General features: G+C 43.4%; 1 protein-coding gene across 1 annotated transcript in view; it reads right to left on the reverse strand.

The window, feature by feature from the left end:
* Window positions 1-22037, reverse strand: part of ADGRB1 (adhesion G protein-coupled receptor B1) — a 341354-nt gene that overhangs the window by 201250 nt on the left and 118067 nt on the right. The window contains exons 9-11 of the mRNA XM_058174889.1: window positions 5983-6084; window positions 4397-4503; window positions 1976-2170 (exon numbers count right to left, since the gene is read on the reverse strand). Of these exons, the coding sequence (XP_058030872.1) occupies window positions 1976-2170; window positions 4397-4503; window positions 5983-6084 (404 nt within the window). The remainder of the gene's footprint in view (window positions 1-1975; window positions 2171-4396; window positions 4504-5982; window positions 6085-22037) is intronic.

Consider the following 22037-nt stretch of genomic DNA (forward strand, 5'->3'; position numbering starts at 1 on the left):
CTGGTTTTTTTCCTATTCTGTTCTGTTCTATTCCATTCTTTTCTCTGTGTCCTGTCCTGTCCTGTCCTGTCCCATCCAATCCTGTCCCATCCCACCCTACCCCACCCCAGCCCATTCCGTTCCAAAAAGTATTCTAAAGAAAAAAGACTATCGCTCATGGTTATTTTTTTAAGAGCGCAAGAAGTCTTAAGCTCATCTAAATTCCGTCCATACCACGTTTGTCAATTTGTCACCGATCACTTTCTGAAGATGAGATTCCATCAGGGGTTTTTGTCCTGGCAAAGCATGTAACTGATCAAGGCATTAACAGGGAATCGACTGTCTGGGTGAACACATTCCCTAATCAATACCCCTCTTTGTTCCTTGTTTACTGATTCTCTAATCTCCTGTTATCCATCCCGCTTAGTCCTGGGAACTGGCTGATTGCTGATGTTTCAGGGCTGTTCATCTGGAATCTCATCAAGCGTTGCCATCTCTTCCTTACACATTTTGGCTGTCGGTGGAATCGAAAGCTTTCATCAAAATGATGAATGCGTTACGTTGTCGTGCCGTCTCTACCCCATCGGTGGTACGTGCGACTTCACAGCACCCGAGAAACTTACTTAATTTCTTTCTTTCTTTCTTTCTTTCTTTCTTTCTTTCTTTCTTTCTTTCTTTCTTTCTTTCTTTCTTTCTTTCGCAAAGTACATATTAGATAATATATATAAGTATAAGCATGAAATGAACACATAAAATGAATATAATTAAAGGGAACATTAGGACAGGGACGATAGGCACGCTGGTGCTCTTATGCACGCCCCTTACAGACCTCTTAGAAATGGAGTGAGGTCAACAGTAGACAGTCTTAGGTTAAAATTTGGGGGTTTTGGGGATGAGACCACCAAATCTGGTAGTGCATTCCAAGCATTGACCACTCTGTTGCTGAAGTCGTATTTTCTGCGATCGAGTTTGGAGCGGTTCACTTTAAGTTTGTATCTCTTGTCTGCTCCTGTATTGTTGTGGTTGAAGCTAAAGTAGTCATTGACAGGTAGGACATTGTAACAGATGATTTTATGAGCTACGCTTAGGTTATAGCAAAGGCGGCGTAGTTCTAAATTTTCTAAACCCAGAATTTACTACTAAAGAGAAACTACGAAAGAGCTTTGTTGGAATCGCTCTGGATCAGGGTTTTCTCAATCTTGGCAATTTTAAACTACATGGACGGACTCCAATTCCCAGAATCCTGAGAGTCGAAGTCCATACATTTTCAACTTGCCAAGATTGACAAATACAGCTCTGGAATCAAGACTAACGTTACGCCTGGAAGCTATAATTTGCCTTGGGCCTTCAGGCCTGCCATATTTAGCACTATGGGAAATTGGGAAGGGGGATTGTATAGAGCCAGGGTGATATGTAGTCATAATAACATTCCTTTCTCTGAGAGTCAAGGGCATCTTGCCCTGCACCTGGAGTGGGGTGACTGGGAGGCATCTCCAGTTGGGACGGTGCATTGATTGGGCCATGTGATGGACATTTGGGGCCGGGCAGGGACTTAGAGTTTCTTTTGGGTGGGGAAAACCTGGAAGGGTTCAGATTCGGGTTTTCCCAGATGTGCCAATATGACATCTTTAATAAAATGGAACTTTGAGGAACTTCAAGCCTTGGAGTCTTCTTTTGTTGTGGCAGTGGTGGGTTGCTCCCGGTTCGGTCTGGTTCTTGCGAACTGGTAGTAATAGCAAAAGGAGGCTCCACCCACCTGATTGGATGTCATAACAGATGAACTGTGCATGTGTGCGCATGTGCACTCCTGTTGCAAACCAGTAGCGGAGATAAGTAGAACCCACCCCTGCATTGGGGGTGTTACTTGGAACCCCTGACAACTAAGTTGAGAACTTTCAGATTTTTTAAAAAAAAAATGGAAGCATTTTTAATTTAAATATAAACCTTCGTGACCATGCTAACTCACACCTGCGCGGATTCCTGTGCGTAAACTCACCTGTACATCACTCGTAGTTGGATTGTAATATGCCCTGCGAAAAATCTCGGTCATGTTCCTGAGTACGTCAAAAGTTGACAATAGATCCCCACTGTAGCTGGTTCCATCCTGAGAGATCTCCACCAGGTTTTGCAAGACTTCCGAGACCCCTTCTCCCACTAGACCCCTCTGAGCTTTTGAGAGATGCTCTCTGGTCTGGCAAGTCAAAAAAAAAGGAGAACAAATGTTATTTCGTGATATTTCCTTTTAAAAAAAAGAATATTATATTTTTTAGCACAACTGAACAAAACAGAATGGTTACTGGAACCGGGTATGTCTAGTCTAATGAAAAGAAGGAGAAGGGGTGACATGATAGCAGTCTTCCAATATTTAAGAGGCTATCTCAAAGATGATGAGGTCAACCTATTCTCCAAAGCACCAGAAGGTAGAAGAAGAAGCAATGGATGGAAACTAAGCAAGGAGAGAACCAACCTAGAACTTAGGAGAAATTTCATGATTTGGTTCTGCAATCCAACAAGAAAGACACAGACTTCAGAGGATAATTAGAACTCCAAAAAACAAACAAACAACCAATTGCTACCAACCTGCCTTCCATGAAGGACCTGTATACTGCATGAGTCAAAAAGAGGGCTGGGAAAATATCTACAGACCCCTCACATTCGGGACATAAATTGTTTCAACTCCTACCCTCAAAACGACGCTACAGAGCACTGCACACCAGAACAACTAGATACAAGAACAGTTTTTTCCCGAACGCCATCACTCTGCTAAACAAATAATTCCCTCAACACTGTCAGACTAGTTATTAAGTCTATACTACTATTAATCTTTTCATCATTCCCATCATCCATCTCCTCCCACTTATGACTGTATGACTGTAACCTTGTTGCTGGTATCCTTATGATTTACATTGACTGTTTCCTAATATGATTTGATTGCTTATTTGTTCCCTATGACTATCATTAAATGTTGTACCCTATGATTCTTGACAAATGTATCTTTTCTTTTATGTACCTTGAGAGCGTATGCACCAAGACAAATTCCTTGTGTGTCCAATCACACTTGGCCAATAAATTCTATTCTATTCTATTCTATTCTATTCTATTCTATTCTATTCTCTTTTATGTACACTGAGAGCATATGCACCAAGACAAATTCCTTGTGTGTCCAATCACACTTGGCCAATAAATTCTATTCTATTCTATTCTATTCCTTTTATGTACACTGAGAGCATATGCACCAAGACAAATTCCTTGTGTGTCCAATCACACTTGGCCAATAAATTCTATTCTATTCTATTCTATTCTATTCTATTCTATTCTATTCTATTCTATTCTATTCTATTCTATTCTATTCCTTTTATGTACACTGAGAGCATATGCACCAAGACAAATTCCTTGTGTGTCCAATCACACTTGGCCAATAAATTCTATTCTATTCTATTCTATTCTATTCTATTCTATTCTATTCTATTCTATTCCTTTTATGTACACTGAGAGCATATGCACCAAGACAAATTCCTTGTGCGTCCAATCACACTTGGCCAATAAATTCTATTCTATTCTGTTCTATTCTATTCTATTCTATTCTATTCTATTCTATTCTATTCTATTCTATTCTATTCTATTCTATTCTATTCTATTCAACCCAGGATTGTATTCGTTTTTTGGGCTGCTGCTGCCCAGTGCCAGCTCATGTTTAAGTGATAAGCTCATTCGTTTGTGCTACGTGTATTTGTTTTCCATTTGAAATTCCTTACAGGAAGCTTGAAGAAGGAATGAATGAGATGATCCTGCCATTGACCACGATCACAGCTGCTGTAGCAATTAACTAAAAATGATAGAAGAGAATATTTGTAGCTCAGAGATGAACTGTGCGGCTCTTGGCGCTCTCTGAGCCTGGTTGCTTGCTCACAGATGTTTTATTACCAAACTAGGTAACATCATCAATGCACTAATGATGTTACCCAGTTTGGTAAAGAAATATTTCTAAAGAATAGAAGCATAGAAGATTGATTCAAGCCTCTATTAGTTGACAAGAATTTAGTCAACTAAATGTCTAAGTAAAGTCTCAATCACCCAGGTCAGGGGTCTGCAAACTTGACTCTTTTAAGACTTGTAGACTTCAACTCCCAGAGTTGAAGTCCACAAGTCTTAAAAGAGCCAAGTTTGCAGACCCCTGACCCAGGTCATGGCCATGACCAGAGGTGCTTTTTCAAGAAACAACTGGACTTCCTTTGTTTTTCCTTGGAGACGTATCGCTTCTCAACCAAGAAGCTTCTTCAGTTCTGAACTGAAGAACTGAAGAAGCGTCTTGGATGAGAAGCAAAAGGTCCAGTTGCCTCTTGAAAAAGCACATTTGGGATTATATCGAGATACCACCTTCCCTGATTTGAAGCACCTGAGGGTCAGTCCCACTCACCATCATCTGGATATTCCTGTAGTCTATGGAGACACACTTGACATAGGTTGGAAGCGTCCAATAGGCGATACCATCTTCATCCAGAAGGCACCGCCGGAGGATCAACCCTGATGAGAGAAGATATCATGAAAACCGTAACATGAAAAGAAGACCACCACCTCCTCCGCCTCCTTCTCCTTCTCCTCCTCCCTAATCCCATTCCCATGTAGCACTGATGATGTTACCTAGTTGTGTCATGAAACGTCTGCAAGAAAACAACCAAGCTCAGAGAGCGCCAGGGAACCCTAGTTGTCTCCTCCTCCTCCTCCTCCTCCTCCTCCTCCTCCTCCTCCTCCTCCTCCTCCTCCTCCTCCTCCTCCTCCTCCTCCTCCTCCAGCATCAAGGACCTCCACAAGCAATTGTAAATAACTCCATTACCCCCTGGATATGCCCAAATTAACCTCATGTGGGTAATCACTCCCCCATTTAAAATCGATGCCTTGAAAAATCAGACAGTATTTTCTCTCTCTCTTATAACCAAGAGGGTTGTCCATTTAGGTTTCTTTCTAAAGTTTTTCTTTCTTTCCAGGGAGATATATATATATAGGTTTTCTATAGGAAAATAACTATATATATATAGGATATATATATATAGTTATATATATATAGGTATATATGAGGTTTTCACGGGTGTTTGTATGTAGGTCTTTGGTTGTTCGGGTTTTCTCCCGTGTAAAATTGGAAATGTCTTGGCGACGTTTCGACGAAGTCTCATTCGTCATCTTCAGGCTTCAGCTTCGTGCTTCTGGGAGCAATGTGTGATTGCAGCTGTTTCTTCCTTTTAACTGCTAGTGGGGGTTTGAACTGATTGGGTGGGAGCTTGGCTGTGCTCTGATTGGATGGGGTTTTTTTGTGCTCTGATTGGCTGGGGGTGTGTCCTGTTTGGGTGGGGGCTTGGTTGTGCTCAGATTAGTTTGAGTTGCAGGGGGATTTGAGCTGGTGAGCTGCATTGCTGTTGTTTGGCTTCGTGGTCGTAGTCGTGCTACATCTTCATAGTGACCCGAATAACCAAAGACCTACATATATATGTAGGTCTTTGGTTATTCAGGTTTTCTCCCGCATAAAATTGGAAGTGTCTTGGCGACGTTTCGACGAAGTCTCATTCGTCATCTTCAGGCTTCAGCTTCGTACTTCTGGGAGCAAACAAACCTCAGAAAACAAACAAATATATATATGTTTGTGTGTGTGTGTGTATGTGTGTTGCTAACTGCCTCCTTCTTTCACCAAGCTTAAAAATTAAATGTTGAGCTTTCTACTGATCTCCGAACATCCTCACTGTTTTCCTTTCAGAATCTGAGACGGATACCTCAAGGTGATCCTTGTTCAAGTGTAGCCACGATTTCTCTATTATTATTATTTTTACAAAAAATATGCTTATCCTATTTCAGAAACAAAGATTAAAATGCAAACTAACGGAAGGAGAAAAAGAAAGTGGGGGAAAGGGAATAATCTGATCGCTTTATTCCATCTGACCTTGAACCAGGACTACGGGAGAGGTCATTCAGAGCTGAGCAGAAGCTGGAAATGGCCTGATTCCCACATCTTACCTGTGGCATTACGGGGACATCGGACAGCTGCTGCATCTCCAGCCGGAGTCTCTTTCCAAACCACGGAGGCCAAGTTGTCCTCATCACAGATTTCTTGAGGCTCTATGAAGAAAGAGCTTGAGAACTTGTCTGAAGGAAATTTGGTTCACATTTCATTTATAGATTACAGATTACCAATTAACAAAGATGGAGGGGACATTGTACGTCATCTAGTCCAACCCCCTCCACCCAAGCAGGAGACCCTACACCGTTTCTGACAAATGACAGTCCAGTCTCTTCTTCAAAGCCTCTAGGGATGAAGTTTCCACAACTTCTGAAGGCAACTTCTCTTCCATGGGTTGATTGCTCTCACTGTCAGAAAATTCCTCCTTATTTCCAAGTTGAATCTCTCCTTGTTCAGTTTCCATCCATTATTCCTTGTCTGGCCTTCAGGTGCTTTGGAAAATAGGTTGACCCCCCTCTTCTCTGTGACAGCCCCTCAAATATTGGAAGACTGCTATCCTGTCTCCCCTGGTCCTTCTCTTCACTAGCCTAGCCAGGCCCAGTTCCTGCAACTGTTCTTCATATGTTTAAGCCTCCAATCCCCTAATCATCTTGGTTTATTTATTTATTTATTTATTTATTATTTCAATTTCTATACCGCCCTTCTCCCAAAGGACTCAGGGTGGTTTACAGCCAACTAAGAACAACAAATATAAAAATTAGAAACAAATTTAAAAGATTAATTTAAATAGGCTGAAAATTCTAAAAACTATTAAAAAACCCCATTAAAAAACTATTAGGCCAGTCCTGCACAATGAAATAAAAGAGTCTTCAACTCACGCCGGAAGGACCGGAGGTCAGGGCGCTGGCGTATCCCTGGGGGTAGCTTGTTCCAGAGGGCTGGAGCCCCCGCAGAGAAAGCCCTCCCCCTGGGGGTCGCCGGGAGCACACTGGTCGATGGGAGGCCACCGGTAGCAGGAGGCGGTCCCGTAAGTAACTCGGTCCTAAGCCATGGAGCGCTTTAAAGGTGAGAACCAACACCTTGAATTGCACCCGGAAGGCAATTGGAAGCCAGTGCAGCCCGGGCAGGATAGGTGTTATATGGGAGCTTCGAGCTGCTCCCTCAATCACCCGCGCGGCCGCATTCTGGACCAGTTGAAGCCTCCAGGTACTCTTCAAGGGGAGCCCCATGTAGAGAGCGTTGCAGTAATCCAGGTGGGAAGTGACGAGGTTGCTCTTTTCTGCACTCTTTCTAGAGTCTCAACATCTTTTTTATTAGTTTGGGGACCAAAACTGGATGCAGGACTCTAGATGTGGTCTTACTAAGGCTTTATAGAGTGGTATTAGTACCTCACTTGATCTTGATTGTATCTCTCTGTTAATGCAATTTAGGATTGTGTTGGCCTTTTTGGCTGCCACCACACACTGCTGGCTCATGTTTAGCTGGTTGTCCGCGAAGATCCCAAGATTTATTTATTTATTTATTTATTTATTTTGTCACAACAATATATGTAGGAATCATACAAAAGATTATATAGTATATAAACATATATGAGTAAATATAAGGAGGTATAAGCATATATATATATAGAAAGAAGAAAAGAAAAACAATAGGACAGGAACGGTAGGCACGTTTGTGCGCTTATGCACGCCCCTTATGGTCCTCTTAGGAATGGGGTGAGGTCAATAGTAGAAAGTTTTTGGATAAAGCTTTTAGGATTATGGGAAGAGACCACAGAGTCAGGTAAAGTATTCCAAGCACTGATGATTCTGTTACAGAAGTCATATTTTCTGCAATCTAGATTAAAGCGGTTGACATTAAGTTTAAATCTATTAGTTGCTCTAGTATTATTGCAATTAAAGCTGAAGTAGTCTTTAACAGGAAGGACATTACAATAGATGATTCTGTGAGTTAAACTTAGGTCTTGTCGAAGGCGACGGAGTTCCAAGTTTTCTAAGCCTAGGATTTCAAGTCTGGTGGGATAAGGTATTTGTTGTTTTCAGAGGAATGGAGAACTCTTCTTGTAAAATATTTCTGGACACGTTCAATTGTATTGATGTCAGAGATGTGGTGAGGGTTCCAAACAGGCGAGCTGTATTCTAGAATTGGTCTAGCAAATGTTTTATATGCTCTGGTTAATAGTGTGGTGTTTTTGGAAAAGAAACTGCGCAAGATTAGGTTTACAACTCTTAGAGCTTTTTTTTGCTATGTAATTGCAGTGGGCTTTGGCACTTAGATCATTTGACATGAAAACTCCAAGGTCTTTGACGGGATGGGGGTCGTCTGTAAGGTAATGTCCATCTAGTGTGTACTTAGTTTTTGGGTTCTTTTTTCCTATATGTAAGACTGAGCATTTGCTGGTTGAAATTTGGAGTTGCCAATTTTTAGACCAAGCGGTTAGATGATCAAGGTCGTTTTGAATGATAGAAGTGTTGTCTGTGATGTTAAATAGTTTGACATCATCAGCAAAGAGAACACAATTACTTGAGATATGGTCACAAAGATCATTAATGTATAGTATAAAGAGTGTTGGTCCAAGGATGCTGCCTTGAGGAACGCCACTCTTGACAGGAACAGGATTTGATAGAGCATTGCCAATTTTGACCACTTGTTGTCTGTTAGACAGAAAAGCAGATATCCATTTGTGGAGGGGTCCTGAGATGCCATAGGATATTAGTTTTAGGAGAAGTTTATCGTGTACTACTGAGTCAAAAGCTTTGCAGAAGTCTATGTAGATTGCATCTATTGATTTGCCTTGATCAAGATTTGAAGTCCATATGTTTTTGCAGTGCAGAAGTTGTAAGATCCCTCTCAAAGTTACTGCTATTAAGCCTGGTTTCACCCAGTCTATATGTGTACTTTGGTTTTCATTGCCTAAGTGTAGGACTTGACTTTTCTCTACATTGAATGTCTACAGAATTCATGGGAGCCCTTGGCATATTAAATCTTCACTATGGTGTGCTTTTAGGCAAATATGAGGGCAATGTTAAAGAATCATAGAATCATAGCACTGGAAGGGACCAGTGGTGAGTTTCAATTTTTTTTACTACTGGTTCTGTGGGCGTGGCTTGGTAGGTGTGGCATGGCTTGATGGGCATGGCAGGGGAAGGAGACTGCAAAATCTCCATTTCCACCCCACTCCAGGTGAAGGATACTGTAAAATCTCCATTCCCTCCCCAATCCAGGGGAAGAATAATACAAAATCCCCATTTCTTCCCGATCAGCTGGGACTAAGGAGGCGGAGAATAGATGGGGGTGGGGCCAATCAGAATTTTTACTACGGGTTCTCCGAACTACTCAAAATTTCTGCTACCGGTTCTTCAGAACTGTTCAGAACCTGCTGAAACCCACCTCTGGAAGGGACCTTGGAGGCAGAGGTGGCCTTCACATAATTTATAATATAATATAATAACAGAGTTGGAAGGGACCTTGGAGGTCTTCTAGTCCAATCCCCTGTCGAGACAGGAAACTCTACACCATGTCAAACAGATGGTTATCCAACATTTTCTTAAAAATTTCCAGTGTTGGAGCATTCACAACTTCTGCAGGCAAGTTGTTCCACTTTGATTGTTCTCACTATCAGGAAATTTCTCCTTAGTTCTAAGTTGCTTCTCTCCTTGATTAGTTTCCACCCATTGCTTCTTGTTCTACCCTCAGGTGCTTTGGAGAATAGTTTGACTCCCTCTTCTTTAACAACCCTCTTCTTTAACAAATTTAACAACCGGTTCACCCAGAATCGAACATGTGAGTGTGCATGGAGGTTTATCTGTAGTAGTAGTGCAAATGGGTTTATCCACACCCATCTGCACTATTCAGGTGATCCTGAGGATTGAGACAAAACCCCAAGTGGCCTCGCTAAAATAATGCAAATGACCAGCTCTGTCTGCAAGGGATATAAATCCTTCCATCCTTTGCCATTCAGTCAGAACTGAAGAAACATCTTGGATGAGAAGCAAAATGTCTTCAAAAGAAGAACAAGAAAGTCCAGTTGCCTCTTGAAAAAGCACCTTTGGGACAACCATAACCTGGATGATGGAGAATCTCCATAGACACTATTCCAAGTGTGCTTTCATGAGTAAAGTGTGATTCCCTGATATGTCCCCTTGGCCACTGTGGAAAGGAACACCAACTGCTTGAACCGTAGCTCCACACTATAAGATTTTGTGGGGGGCGGGCATCATGAGCCAGCAGTGTGCAGCAGCTGCCAAAAAAGCCAACACAGTTCTGGGCTGCATAAACAGAGGGATAGAATCAAGATCACATGAAGTGTTAATACCACTTTATAATGCCTTGGTAAGGCCACACTTGGAATATTGCATTCAGTTTTGGTCGCCACAATATAAAAAAGATGTTGAGACTCTAGAAAGAGTGTAGAGAAGAGCAATAAAGAGCAACAAAGATGATTAGGGGACTGGAGGCTAAAACATATGAAGAACGATTGCAGGAACTGGGTATGTCTAGTTTAATGAAAAGAAGGACTAGGGGAGACATGATAGCTGTGTTCCAATATCTCAGGGGTTGCCACAAAGAAGAGGGAGTCAAACTATTCTCCAAAGCACCTGAAGGTAGGACAAGAAGCAATGGGTGGAAACTGATCAAGGAGAGGAGCAACTTAGAACTAAGGAGAAATTTCCTGACTGTGAGAACAATCAATAAGTGGAACAACTTGCCTGCAGAAGTTGTAAATGCTCCAACACTGGAAATTTTTAAGAAAATGTTGGATAGCCATTTGTCTGAAATAGTGTAGAGTTTCCTGCCTGGGCAGGGGGTTGGACTAGAAGACCTCCAAGGTCCCTTCCTACTCTGTTATTATGTTATGTTATGTTATCATTCCAAGAAGAACACTAGTTAGTCAGGCTTTGTATTCAAACCTAGGTCCCTCTCTTGTGGCAGCCCAGGAGAGTAGCAAACAAACCAAGTATAAAACTTGCCGATATTGACATGCAGCAGCAATAGAACACGTTATAGCCATAAATGCATTTCATGAAAATTCCCATAAATATTCTACCCTTCTGGAAAAGGAGAGGTAGAGTTTGCAGCCTGCAAGATTGAAGAATGAATCCCACTTCTGCCTCAATAATGCCAGCCTTTATGCGTTGAAGTTATTTATGAGACATAAACCAGGGGGAAACTGTCAACGGAATATTAAAGCTATTTCTCAACTTGGAGCAGAGAAGATAGGAGGAAGTAGAGATTTTTCAAGTTCCAATTATATTTCTTTCCTTCCTGAGTGTGTAAAGCAACTTGTAAACAGAGTGGAGACATACGTGGCCCAGAAGGACTAGAAAAATATTAGCAAAGTAAGACCGACTGTAGACATACCTAGAACCATAGGCATGCCAAGATCTCAAAACAGCCTTGCCTTAGCTCGGTGTTTCTCAACCTTGCAATGTGAAGGGAGAACAATCAGTCAGAGGAATGGCTTGCTTTCAGAAGTTGTGGGTGCTCCATCACTGAAGATTTTCAAGAAGAGATGAGACACCATTTATCTGAAATGGTATAGGGTTTCTTGCTTGAGCAGAGGGCTGGACTAGAAGATCTCCAAGGTCTCTTCCCTTATTCTGTTATTCTTTAATTAATCGTTGCACCAGCTTGCTTCCAGAAGTGAGCGTTCCATCGCTGGAGGTTGTCAAGAGGTTAGACACCCATTTGATACCATATAGAATTTCATGGTATGCATGTTGTCCATTGAAAATAAAGGTTTAATTAATTGATTGATGTCGGATCTCTGGATTGAGCAGGGGGTTGAACTAGAAGATCTCCTGAGACATGAAGCATGTGAGCATGTTTCCTCTTTTTTTTTTATGGTTCCAGCCTTCTCCGGGTTGGTCTGGATTGTAGATCCCTTCATCCAATCTAGATCAGCTGGAGTTCATGGGCACCACCTCCAACGTAGTTGGAAAGAATCCACTTGGGGAAAGCTAATGATCCTTTTGCTCTTGGCCCAGGCAATTTTGTAGTCCAGACAATTACAAAGCTGTTGTGTGATGAACACAACATGAGGAGGAGGATCATTCCTGGCAGGCCATCTGCTCCACCATCTGCCCTTCCTCAAATATCAGAGATTGCAGGAACCACTCAAGGTACAATTTCCTTCTCTGATTTTGCAAGCTGCATTGAATGACATTTCTGGTAATGAAGCCTGATGCTCTGTATTAGAGATGGTTGCTAGAAGAGAACATAGAGTCATAAGGCTGGAAGGGACATCTGAAGTCTTCTACTCCAATGCCCTGCTCAAGGCAGGAACTTCATGCCATCCCAGGCAAACGGCTGTCGAAAATCTCTAGTGGTGGAGAATAACCAAATTGTTGTGACCGGGGCCCAAGTAGTGATGACCAAACACAATTCAGTCTTGAACAAACTTATTTTATTAAAACAGCTGAGGATTAATCCATTTTCAGCTTAGTTCAAAACAAATTCTTCATAAACAGTCCTTCAGCCTTATCACCAACCTTTGTTGTTTTTGGCAACCTGCCAAAGGCTTTTCTTGGCAAAACCCCCACAAAGTTCAAGAGACACTGACAAGAAGCAATGGAATCAATGTTGCTTTTCCACAAAGAACCCAACGGCTCATTGCTGCTCTTTTAAGCCTTATGAGAGTGGCCAATCATCTTCTGGCCTTACTCCTGAGTCGTCCTTTTTGCTTCAGCTGCTTTTGCCTTCTGGCAGCTCTTCACATGTGTGCATTAGGAACAGGCTCCTCCTGTCCCTCTGTCTCACTACTATCAGTCTCTGGAGGCTCTGGAGTCCACACCTCACTCCCTGATGGCCCTGGCCCCATCTCTGCCTCTGATGGACAGCCCTCATCTGGGCCTTCCCCTGACTCCAGGACTGGCTCATTGTCCTCCCCAGTCTCCTCACCGTCCAACTCCGCTGCCAGGTCCACAGGCTGCTGGTGGACCAATGCAAGAATAACAGTCGGAGGGGAACTTTGAGGTCATCTATTCCATTCCCCTGCTCAAGAAGGAAATCCTACACCATTTCAGACAAGTGGCTGTCCAGTCTCTTCTTCAAAACCTCCAGTGTTGGAGCACCCACAACTTCTGGAGGAAAGCTGTTCCATTGAATGATTGTTCTCATTGTCAAGAAATTTCTCTTTAGTTCTAGGTTGGTTCTCTCTTTGATTAGCTTCCACTTGTTTTTTGTCCTGCCTTTAGGTCCTTTGGAGAATAATCCAGGCCCCTGCTCAAGCAGGAGATAGAGTTGGAAACATCATTTCTGACAAATGGCAGTCCAGTCTCTTCTTGAAAGCCTCCAGGGATGAAGCTCCCACAACTTCTAAAGGCAACTTCTGTTCCATTGGTTGATTGTTCTCACTGTCAGGAAATTTCTCCTTATTTCCAGGTTGAATTTCACCTTGGTCAGTTTCCATCCATTATTCCTTGTCTGGCTTTCGGTTGCCTTGAAAATAGCTTGAACCCCTCCTCTCTGTGGCAGTACCTCAAATATTGGAAGACTGCTATCATGGCTCCCCTGTGTTCTGTCCCCCTCAACCACAACCAAAAAGACACATGAGCTGACTATATTTGCCAGCAATTTATTCCTACTACAGATATCAGTTCTGGCAACGAACCTATGATTGCTTGCCAAGTCCTCCTATCTCTTTAGTGCAACTGCGGTCCGTTGCTGGAGCAACCCAGAGTTCAGAAATAAACAGAAATCTAGAAGCCAATTCTTTAGTTTTGCAATAAAGCAGCCAAAGTTCCCAAAAGTCAGTATTTGTCCATCATGAAGCCCAATGGCACTCCACCCACTTTTATACCCTGTGGGGTGTGGCTCCGTGACTCAGCACTCCCTGAGCCGGCCCCTCTGTTTCCTTTGCTGTGCATGTTTCCCTCGGCATCGCTGCCTTGCATCTAGCCAAGATTGATCCTCCTCAGCTGGCTCTTGGGGTGTTGCCAGGGAGAAGGAGGGATCGGGGGAAAGAGGCCGTGTCAGCTCCTCCTCCACCACCTGGCCTGCCTCTGGAACCTGGAGCGGAGCCAGAGAGGAAGGTCCTGCAGAAGGAAGCCCTGTCGGTTCTTCCCCCTCACTCTCTGAGTCACTCTCTGCCAGGGGGCCAGGTTCGGGGCCCGCAGATAAGTGACTGTCCAATCTCTTCTTAAAATCCTCCAGTGATCCAATCGACTAGAAGTCACTTTCTCCTGGTGATTGACCCAAACTCACCCACTAGTCATTCGACCAAGACAAGGATCTGTGGACAGCACAGGACAACTGTGGCTTTGCACAGGTTCTGCCTTGGGTACCTTCGGTGCCTGTTCTTAGTCCAGGAGACCTTCTTCTTGGTGACTCATGCTTTAGTCATCTTCTGTTTGGATTACCATAATGCGCCCTGCATGCTTTTAATCTTCAAGATCATTTGGAAGCTCTAGCTGGACCGGAACACAGCACTGCAGATATCTTTTTAAGCAATTTTTTTTATTACAGCCATATAACACCAGCAGTCAGAGAGCTGCACTGGTTCTCCGTGAGCATCCTATTGTAATCCAAGATGCTGGTTATTCAAGCCCTACTTGTCTCTGTTATTCTTGCCTGTCCCACCAGATCAAGCAAGGAGGACATGCTCCAACTCCTTTCCATCAAACAATGTCATGTCATGGGAGCCAGGAGTTGTGTTTTCTGTATGTCAGGCCCAAAAACCAAGTGTTGTGTCTCGTCCCCCTCAGCCGGGCCCCTCCCGTCTCCTCCTGGGCCTGTTATCAGACTCCGAGTCTGATAATGAAGATGAACGGTCTGTCATGCCTCCAGCCCCCGGCCCTGGCTCCATGCCTGGAGAGGAGTCAAGGAGTGAAAACGGAAACCCAATACAGCTCACTCCTACAATGTGTGTTCCTTCAACGCAGCCGTCAGAGCAGGAAGTCAGCCAAGTGGTGCAATTACCCGGACCTGCTCTCTCTGACCCCTCCCTTTCCCAGATGCTGACAGTAGAGACAGCTGAAGACAATTCAGAGTGGGAGGATCCTCACTTCTGGAGATCTGAAAGGTGATGCCAGCAGAAGGAAGGGTGGGGCAGGCTTGGATAAATGCTGAGTCATGGAGCCATACCCCACAGCCTATATAAAGGACCTGCTTTTGGCATTCCAACCTTGAGTCAAGCAAAGTCTCATCTAGTTTGCTGAAGTCACAACTTGGACTCCTGCCTGCCCTGAGAAACCTCGACGGACTTTGGCACAGCTGCAGAGGCTTCATTGTCATGTTTGATACGGACTTCATTGACCCGGTCATCAGAGGGGGAGGGGGACATGACACCAAGAATGATTAAATGGTTGATTCTTCCAAGCTGAGTCCTTTCTTGTTTCAAACCTATAGACAGAATCTTGCCAAACTGAAGATTCTACGATCTCCATTTACAATATACTCTTGGAAGTATTAAGGAGGGGATGTCTTCACCCACTTTCTCTCGCACATGATATCTGAGCTGAGTTGCCTCTTATGCCTCTGGAATTCACCTGCCTAGGAATCCATCTCCTTACTACATTCCATCACACATTTTCTGCTCTGGGGAACCGCATCCCCTCGAGATCAGGTTGGCCCTAACTTTGTTAAGCTTTTTGCAAAGTGGTGAAAACCCACCAGCTTCCCAAAGCATTTGGGCCAGGAGGTTAGGCAAACTCTGCGAATTAATGATTTTTAAAAACTTGGTTGGGGTTATAGTTTTGAACAGGTGCATTTCTTTTTCATTAGCCCATTGTTGTTGTTAGTTGCAAAGTCGTGTCTGACCCATCGCGACCCCATGGACAACGTTCCTCCAGGCCTTCCTGTCCTCTACCATCCTCTGGAGTCCATTGAAACTCACGCCGACTGCTTCAGTGACTCCATCCAGCCACCTCGTTCTCTGTCGTCCCCGTCTTCTTTTGCCCTCAATCTTTCTTAGCATGAGGTTCTTCTCCAGGAGTCCTTCTTTCTCATTAGGTGGCCAAAGTATTTCAGTTTCATCTTCAGGATCTGGCCTTCTAAAGAGCATTCAGTGTTGATCTCCTCTAGGACTGACCGGTTGGATCACCAAGCAGTCCAAGGGACTCTCAGGAGTCTTCTCCAGCACCAGCGTTCAAAGGCCTCCATTCTTTGGCGCTCAGCCTTTTTTATGGTCCAACTTTCACAGCTATACATTGCAACTGGGAAAACCATAGCCTTGACTATACGTACTTTTGTTGGCAGGGTAATATCTCTGTTTTTTAGTATGCTATCTAAATTTGCTATAGCTTTCCTCCCCAGGAGCAAGCGTCTTTTAATTTCTTGGCTGCAGTCCCCGTCTGCGGTGATCTTGGAGCCCAGGAAAATAAAATCTTTCGCTATCTCCATTAGCCCATAATGGCATTCATTTTGAAATAACAAAAGGTGCACTTCATTTTTCAAAGCACTACATGGATTGTTTTTGGAAAGCAACCAGAATCAAAGTTCTTTCTGGATGGAAACCATAGCAGGGGTCTCAAAAAGTTATAGGTAGTTTGAGAAGAGGAGAGAGCGAAGAAGAGAGAGGGAAAAACAAAAAGAGAAAAAGAGACAGAAAGAGAGAAAGAGAAAAGGAGAAAGAAAGGAATAGAAAATAGAAGAGAAACAGGGAAAAGAGAAAGAGAAAAAAGCAAGAGAGAGAATGGAACAGAAAGAAAAAGAATGAGGAAGATATAAAAGAGAGAGCGAGGAAGAGAAAAGAGAGGGAAAGAGAAAGAGAAAGGAAGGAAGAGAAAATGAGACAGAAGAAGAGAGAAAAGTTAATGGAAAAAGAGAGAGAGAAGAGAGAGAGAGAGAGAGAGAGAGTATTGAGAGAGAAAAGGGGAGATAAAATGAAAGAGAAAGAGAGAAAAAAGAGAAAGAGAAGAAAGTGAGAGAATGGAAGAGAGAAAAGAAGAGAATGAGAAAAGAGATGAGAGAGAGGAAGAGGAAGAGAGAGGGAAAGAAAGGGAGAGAAAATGGAGACAGCAAAGGTGAGAGAGAAAAGAGAGAGTAAAAGAGAGATGCAATGAAAGAGAGAGTGAGAGAATGAAAGAGAGAGAGAGAGAGGGAGGGAGAGGGAATGAATATATGTCAAACTATTTACTAAATCTGCACTACTATTAATCTTCTCATCGTTCCCATCTCTTTCCACTTATGACTGTATGACTGTAACTTTGTTGCTGGCAATCCTTATGATTTATACTGATATATTGACCATCATTTGTGTTGTAAATGTTGTACTTTGATGAAGGTATCTTTTCTTTTATGTACACTGAGAGCATATGCACCAAGACAAATTCCTTGTGTATCCAATCACACTTGGCCAATAACAAATTCTATTCTATTCTATTCTATTCTATTCTATTCTATTCTATTCTATTCTATTCTATTCTATTTCTTTTATGTACACTGAGAGCATATGCACCAAGACAAATTCCTTGTGTGTCCAATTACACTTGGCCAATAACAAATTCTATTCTATTCTATTCTATTCTATTCTATTCTATTCTATTCTATTCTATTCTATTCTATTTCTTTTATGTACACTGAGAGCAGATGAACCAAGACAAATTCCTTGTGTGTCCAATCACACTTGGCCAATAAAAAATTCTATTCTATTCTATTCTATATATATCAATGTGGTGAAACTAAGACAGGCCTGAATAGCTTCCAGGAAGACAAATTTAATTTTTTTCTTCCCAGAAGACTCTAAAATACATCCCTTGGAGGCTGGTGCCAAAAAGTCAACATTTAGAAGTTAATTGTTATTATAAATTCAGACTCCCCCACAGACGCTTATCAGAACTGGCAGTATTTCACTGCCTCCATCGATCCACTTTGTGCCTATTTCAGCAATGCCATTTAAGAGGAGCATCTTCCTTTCGGCTCCTGAAGGTGGAACTGTCTACTTGGGCCTCAGAATCTATTATTCCCTGCTCAGTAAAGGAATCTCAGTTGAAGCATCCCCACCCCACCAAATAGAACATAGAATAAACGGGCTGGAAGGGAGCTTGCAGATCTTCTAGTCCAACCTAGACCTATACCGTTCTATGGTTGTCCAGTCTCTTCTTAAACACCTCCCGTGATGAAGCACCTACAACTTTTGAAGGCAAGTTCTTCCACTGGTTGTATTGCTCTCACCATTAGGAAATTCCTCCTTAGTTCCAGGTTGCTTCTCTCCTTGATTAGTTTCCACCCGTTGCTTCTTGTCCTGCCTTATTTGGAGAATTGGTTAACCTCCCCTCTTCTCTGGGACAGCCCCTCAGATACTGAAAGACTGGTATCATGTCGCCCCTCGTCCTTCTTTTCATTAGACTGGATCCATGATGGCGATCTTATGGCACGCATGGCCAAACTGGCACAGGAAGCCATGTCGCTCGGCACACACAGCCTTGCCTGTTTGTCTTCCGGGTTTCTGGCACGCATGCGCATGCAACGATCAGCTGTCCTTCGCACGTGTGGCAGTGCCAAAAACCAGTGTGCGCATGCACGCCAGCCAGCTGATCGTTGAATGTGTATGCATGCCAGAACCTGGAAGTTCAGCTTTGGCAGAGCGCGATCCCTTCATGCGTGTGGCAGTGCTGAAAACCCGCCTGCACTTGCACTGGCCAGCTGATCGTGGACACATATACACACCAGAACCCGGAAGCTTGGCTTTTCCAAAGCATGATCCCTTCGCGCACGCGGCAGTGCCAAAAACTGGCGAGCGAATGTGTGCCGGCCAGCTGATTGTAGGGCGCACATGTGCACTAGAAGCTGAAAGTACGGCTTCTCTGGAGTGCGGCCCCCATGAACATGTGTGCATGCATGACATTTCCATGCAACCTGGCCATCACTGGACTAGATGTATTTAGTTCCCTCAATCGTTCATCATGTGGTTTAGCCTCCAGTCCCTTTATCCTCTTTGTTGTTCTTCTCTGCACTATCCAGATGCTGTCCAGATCCTCCTTTAACACACCCAATGAAGGGGACATGTAATGCAACACCCGGAAAAATACGGCATACTTCACTTATTCCTCCAGGGAAAAATTGAAGGCAAACGAGATCCAGGCAGAAGAAGAACATCATGGGTTCAAAATCTAAGGGACTGGTTTGGACAAAACTCAGCAGCTCCTTTTTGTGCAGCTGTTGATAAAAATAGGATCGCCAATATGATTGCCAACATCTGATGATGGATAGGGGGGGAGGAGGAGGAGGAGGAGGAGGAGGAGGAGGAGGAGGAGGAGGAGGAGGAGGAGGAGGAGGAGGAGAAGAAGAAGAAGAAGAAGAAGAAGAAGAAGAAGAAGAAGAAGAAGAAGAAGAAGAAGAAGAAGAAGAAGAAGAAGAAGAAGAAGAAGAAGAAGAAGAAGAATGAAGGGGAGGCCACCATGCTTCTAACTCAGGGCCCTTCAACCTTCCTTGTACCAGGAACCTGTTTCATAAGAAAAATCATGCTTTGTGTTGTCTTGTGGAATTTTTTTCTGGGGGGGTGGGGGGATGGTTTCATGCATGCAACCTACATCCTGCGCAGGCGTAGATGAAGCTTCACTCGCTCACCTGCCACTTGCATGGACTGGTTCCAGATGTGGATTTCACATAATTTTACCACCGGTTCACTGCATACCTTCCATGCATGCAAACAGCCTTCTGCACATGCGCTTTGCTCGTGCGCACAGGTTGCGTGTGTTAGGCTTAGAAAAACGTGACTAAATAGGATAGCATAGCGCAGGGGTGGGTGGACAGGCCCACCTATAGGTCACCACTACCAGTTCACCCAAACCGGTCCGAACCATCTGAATACCCCTACTGACCTGTTCCCAACAGGTGATGGTGTCCTGGTTGACTTTCTCATACATCTCTGCTTGCAACCAGATAACAGAAAGTTGGGAGGTGGGAGGGGAGTAATTTGGAATTTTTTGGGGAGCTGGGAGGGAATTGAGGAATTGAAGAGCACCATCTGTAGCCTGAGAAAATTTCTACACCTGAAGGTCAAATGGTTGGAAACCTCTGAAAGACACAGACTATTCCCAAAACAAACTGCCAGCAAATGATGGGTGGATAATGGACAGTAGGTGGCCCAGGAGAAAAAAATGGGATTTCTACCTAAGCTACTTTTCACGCAAAAACTTCAGAACTGGCTTTGCTTCTTCTGTTTCTATGTGGCACCTTTACCAGTAAAGCTATATTCTTGGAAAAACGACACCCCAGAAGTTTCTTTTGCTGCATATGCCAACGGGACAGTACCAGTCTGTGGATCAGGGGTTGGAGACCCCTCCTCTAACGCATAGACTCCACCATCAAACTGTCTATATTTTGACCTAAACTTATGTGGGTTCTACCTTATTCTAATTTCCATATCCTGAACTCCAGAACTGATCCAGAGGGGTTAAATAATTGGGAGTCACCCCCTCCCCCCAAAAGTCTCAGAAATCGCCAGCAACTTTTCCAGTCTATCCAGGTGCAGGAACCCCACAGTTATTTTCCACTAGCTGGTTCCTGAGTGTTAATTCTTTCCCCACAACAGCTGGAGTGATCCTGCACAGCACAATTCCCCCGCTTCTGTAATTCGTATTCCACATTCAGAAATTAATCAAATTAATTTTTGAGAAGGAGCTGAGATGGCACGTGCGTAAAATGTTAATAATTAGTATAATCAAAGGAGGAAATTTTCAAGGAACTACTGCTGAATTTGAAATATACCTTCTCTTCTTGGTCTAGAGCAGGGGGCTCCGAACTTGGCAACTTTTTTTAAGATTGGTGGATTTCAACATCCAGAATTCCTCAGCCAGCATGGCTGGTTAAAGAATTCTGGGCGTTGAAGTCCACAAGTTTTTGTGTCAAATTTGGAGAGCCCTTGGTTTACAGCAATATTTGTCAACCTTGGAGATTTGTGGACTTCAACTTTGAAACATCAACAACCTTGAAACATCTGTGGATTTCGAAGCCCAGAAATTCCCTCCAAGCGTGGTCTTCTGGGCATTGAAGTCCATGTATGTTTAAGTCTCCAAGATTGATACTTGGAGACTTAAATGTATGTCGGCTTCAATGCCCAGAATTTCCATCCAAGTGTGGTCTTCTGGGCGTTGAAATCCACACATTTAAATCTTGACATGAAGGGGGAGGGAGGGGAAGGGGGTGGAAGATGAAGGATTAATGTACAGGAATGATTGAAGATATGTAATTAACGAATAGAAATAATTTGAAATAAAATCGGGGCTGCTCAGCTGCCATTTCAGAAGGGAATGGGAAGGGAGAGAGTGAAGGAAGAAAGTAGGTAGGAAAGAGAGAGGTAGAAGAGGGGGAAAGGAGAGGAAGAAGAAAGGAGAAAGAGAGACGGTTAGAAAGGGTGGAAGAAGAGAGGAGTGGGGAAGGAGGAGAGGAAGTAGAAAAGTGAAGGAGAGGAAGGATGAAGAAAGTAGAAGAAAGTAGAGAAGGGAGGAGAAAAGGTTGTGTTAAGGAAGGAAGTGGTAGCTGGGCAGGCCCGAATAAGTAACAAATGAAAGTTAATGATTAATCTTGAATAAGAGACTGTACATTGAATAGGCTGTTGGAAAATGGAAATACAACTTTTTTTATTAAAAAAAAGAAAAAGAAAATCTTGACATGATTCCTCTACTGGAGATACAATTATCGTCTTGTATAAGCCATTTCTTATTTTGGCCATATCCTACAGAAGAAAGCAATTTCAAGTTCTGGTGAGAGAGAAATTCCCCAAGGATGGGCTCCAACACGAGTCTGAAGGCTCGGAAGACTAAACTAGTGGTGGGAGTCAAATAATTTAACAACCGGTTCTCTGCCCTAATGACCAGCTGGGTAGGCGTGGCTTGATGGTCATGTGGGCATGGCCAACTCAACATCACTCACGTCGATGGGTGTTTTGCCTTAGCTGTTACAATGTAATAAGGGTTAACCAGAGAGGCAGTTTCTGTAAGCAGGGCAATAAAGATGAGGCTAGAAACACCACCAGAATGTTTCCTTCCTGCCTTCCTTACAGGATTAGCCCTGCAAAGTGGGGAAAAAAACAAAATAAGATTTCTTCCAACAACTGGTTCTCCAAACTGCTTAGAAAGTTAACAACTGAATAGGTGTGAACCGGCTGAATCCCACCACTGGACTAAACCTCTGGTCCCAACGACTGATCCAGATAGGATCCAGCAAA

The sequence above is a fragment of the Ahaetulla prasina genome, chromosome 3 (genome assembly GCF_028640845.1).
Source record: "Ahaetulla prasina isolate Xishuangbanna chromosome 3, ASM2864084v1, whole genome shotgun sequence".
In the NCBI taxonomy this organism is placed as follows: domain Eukaryota; kingdom Metazoa; phylum Chordata; class Lepidosauria; order Squamata; family Colubridae; genus Ahaetulla; species Ahaetulla prasina.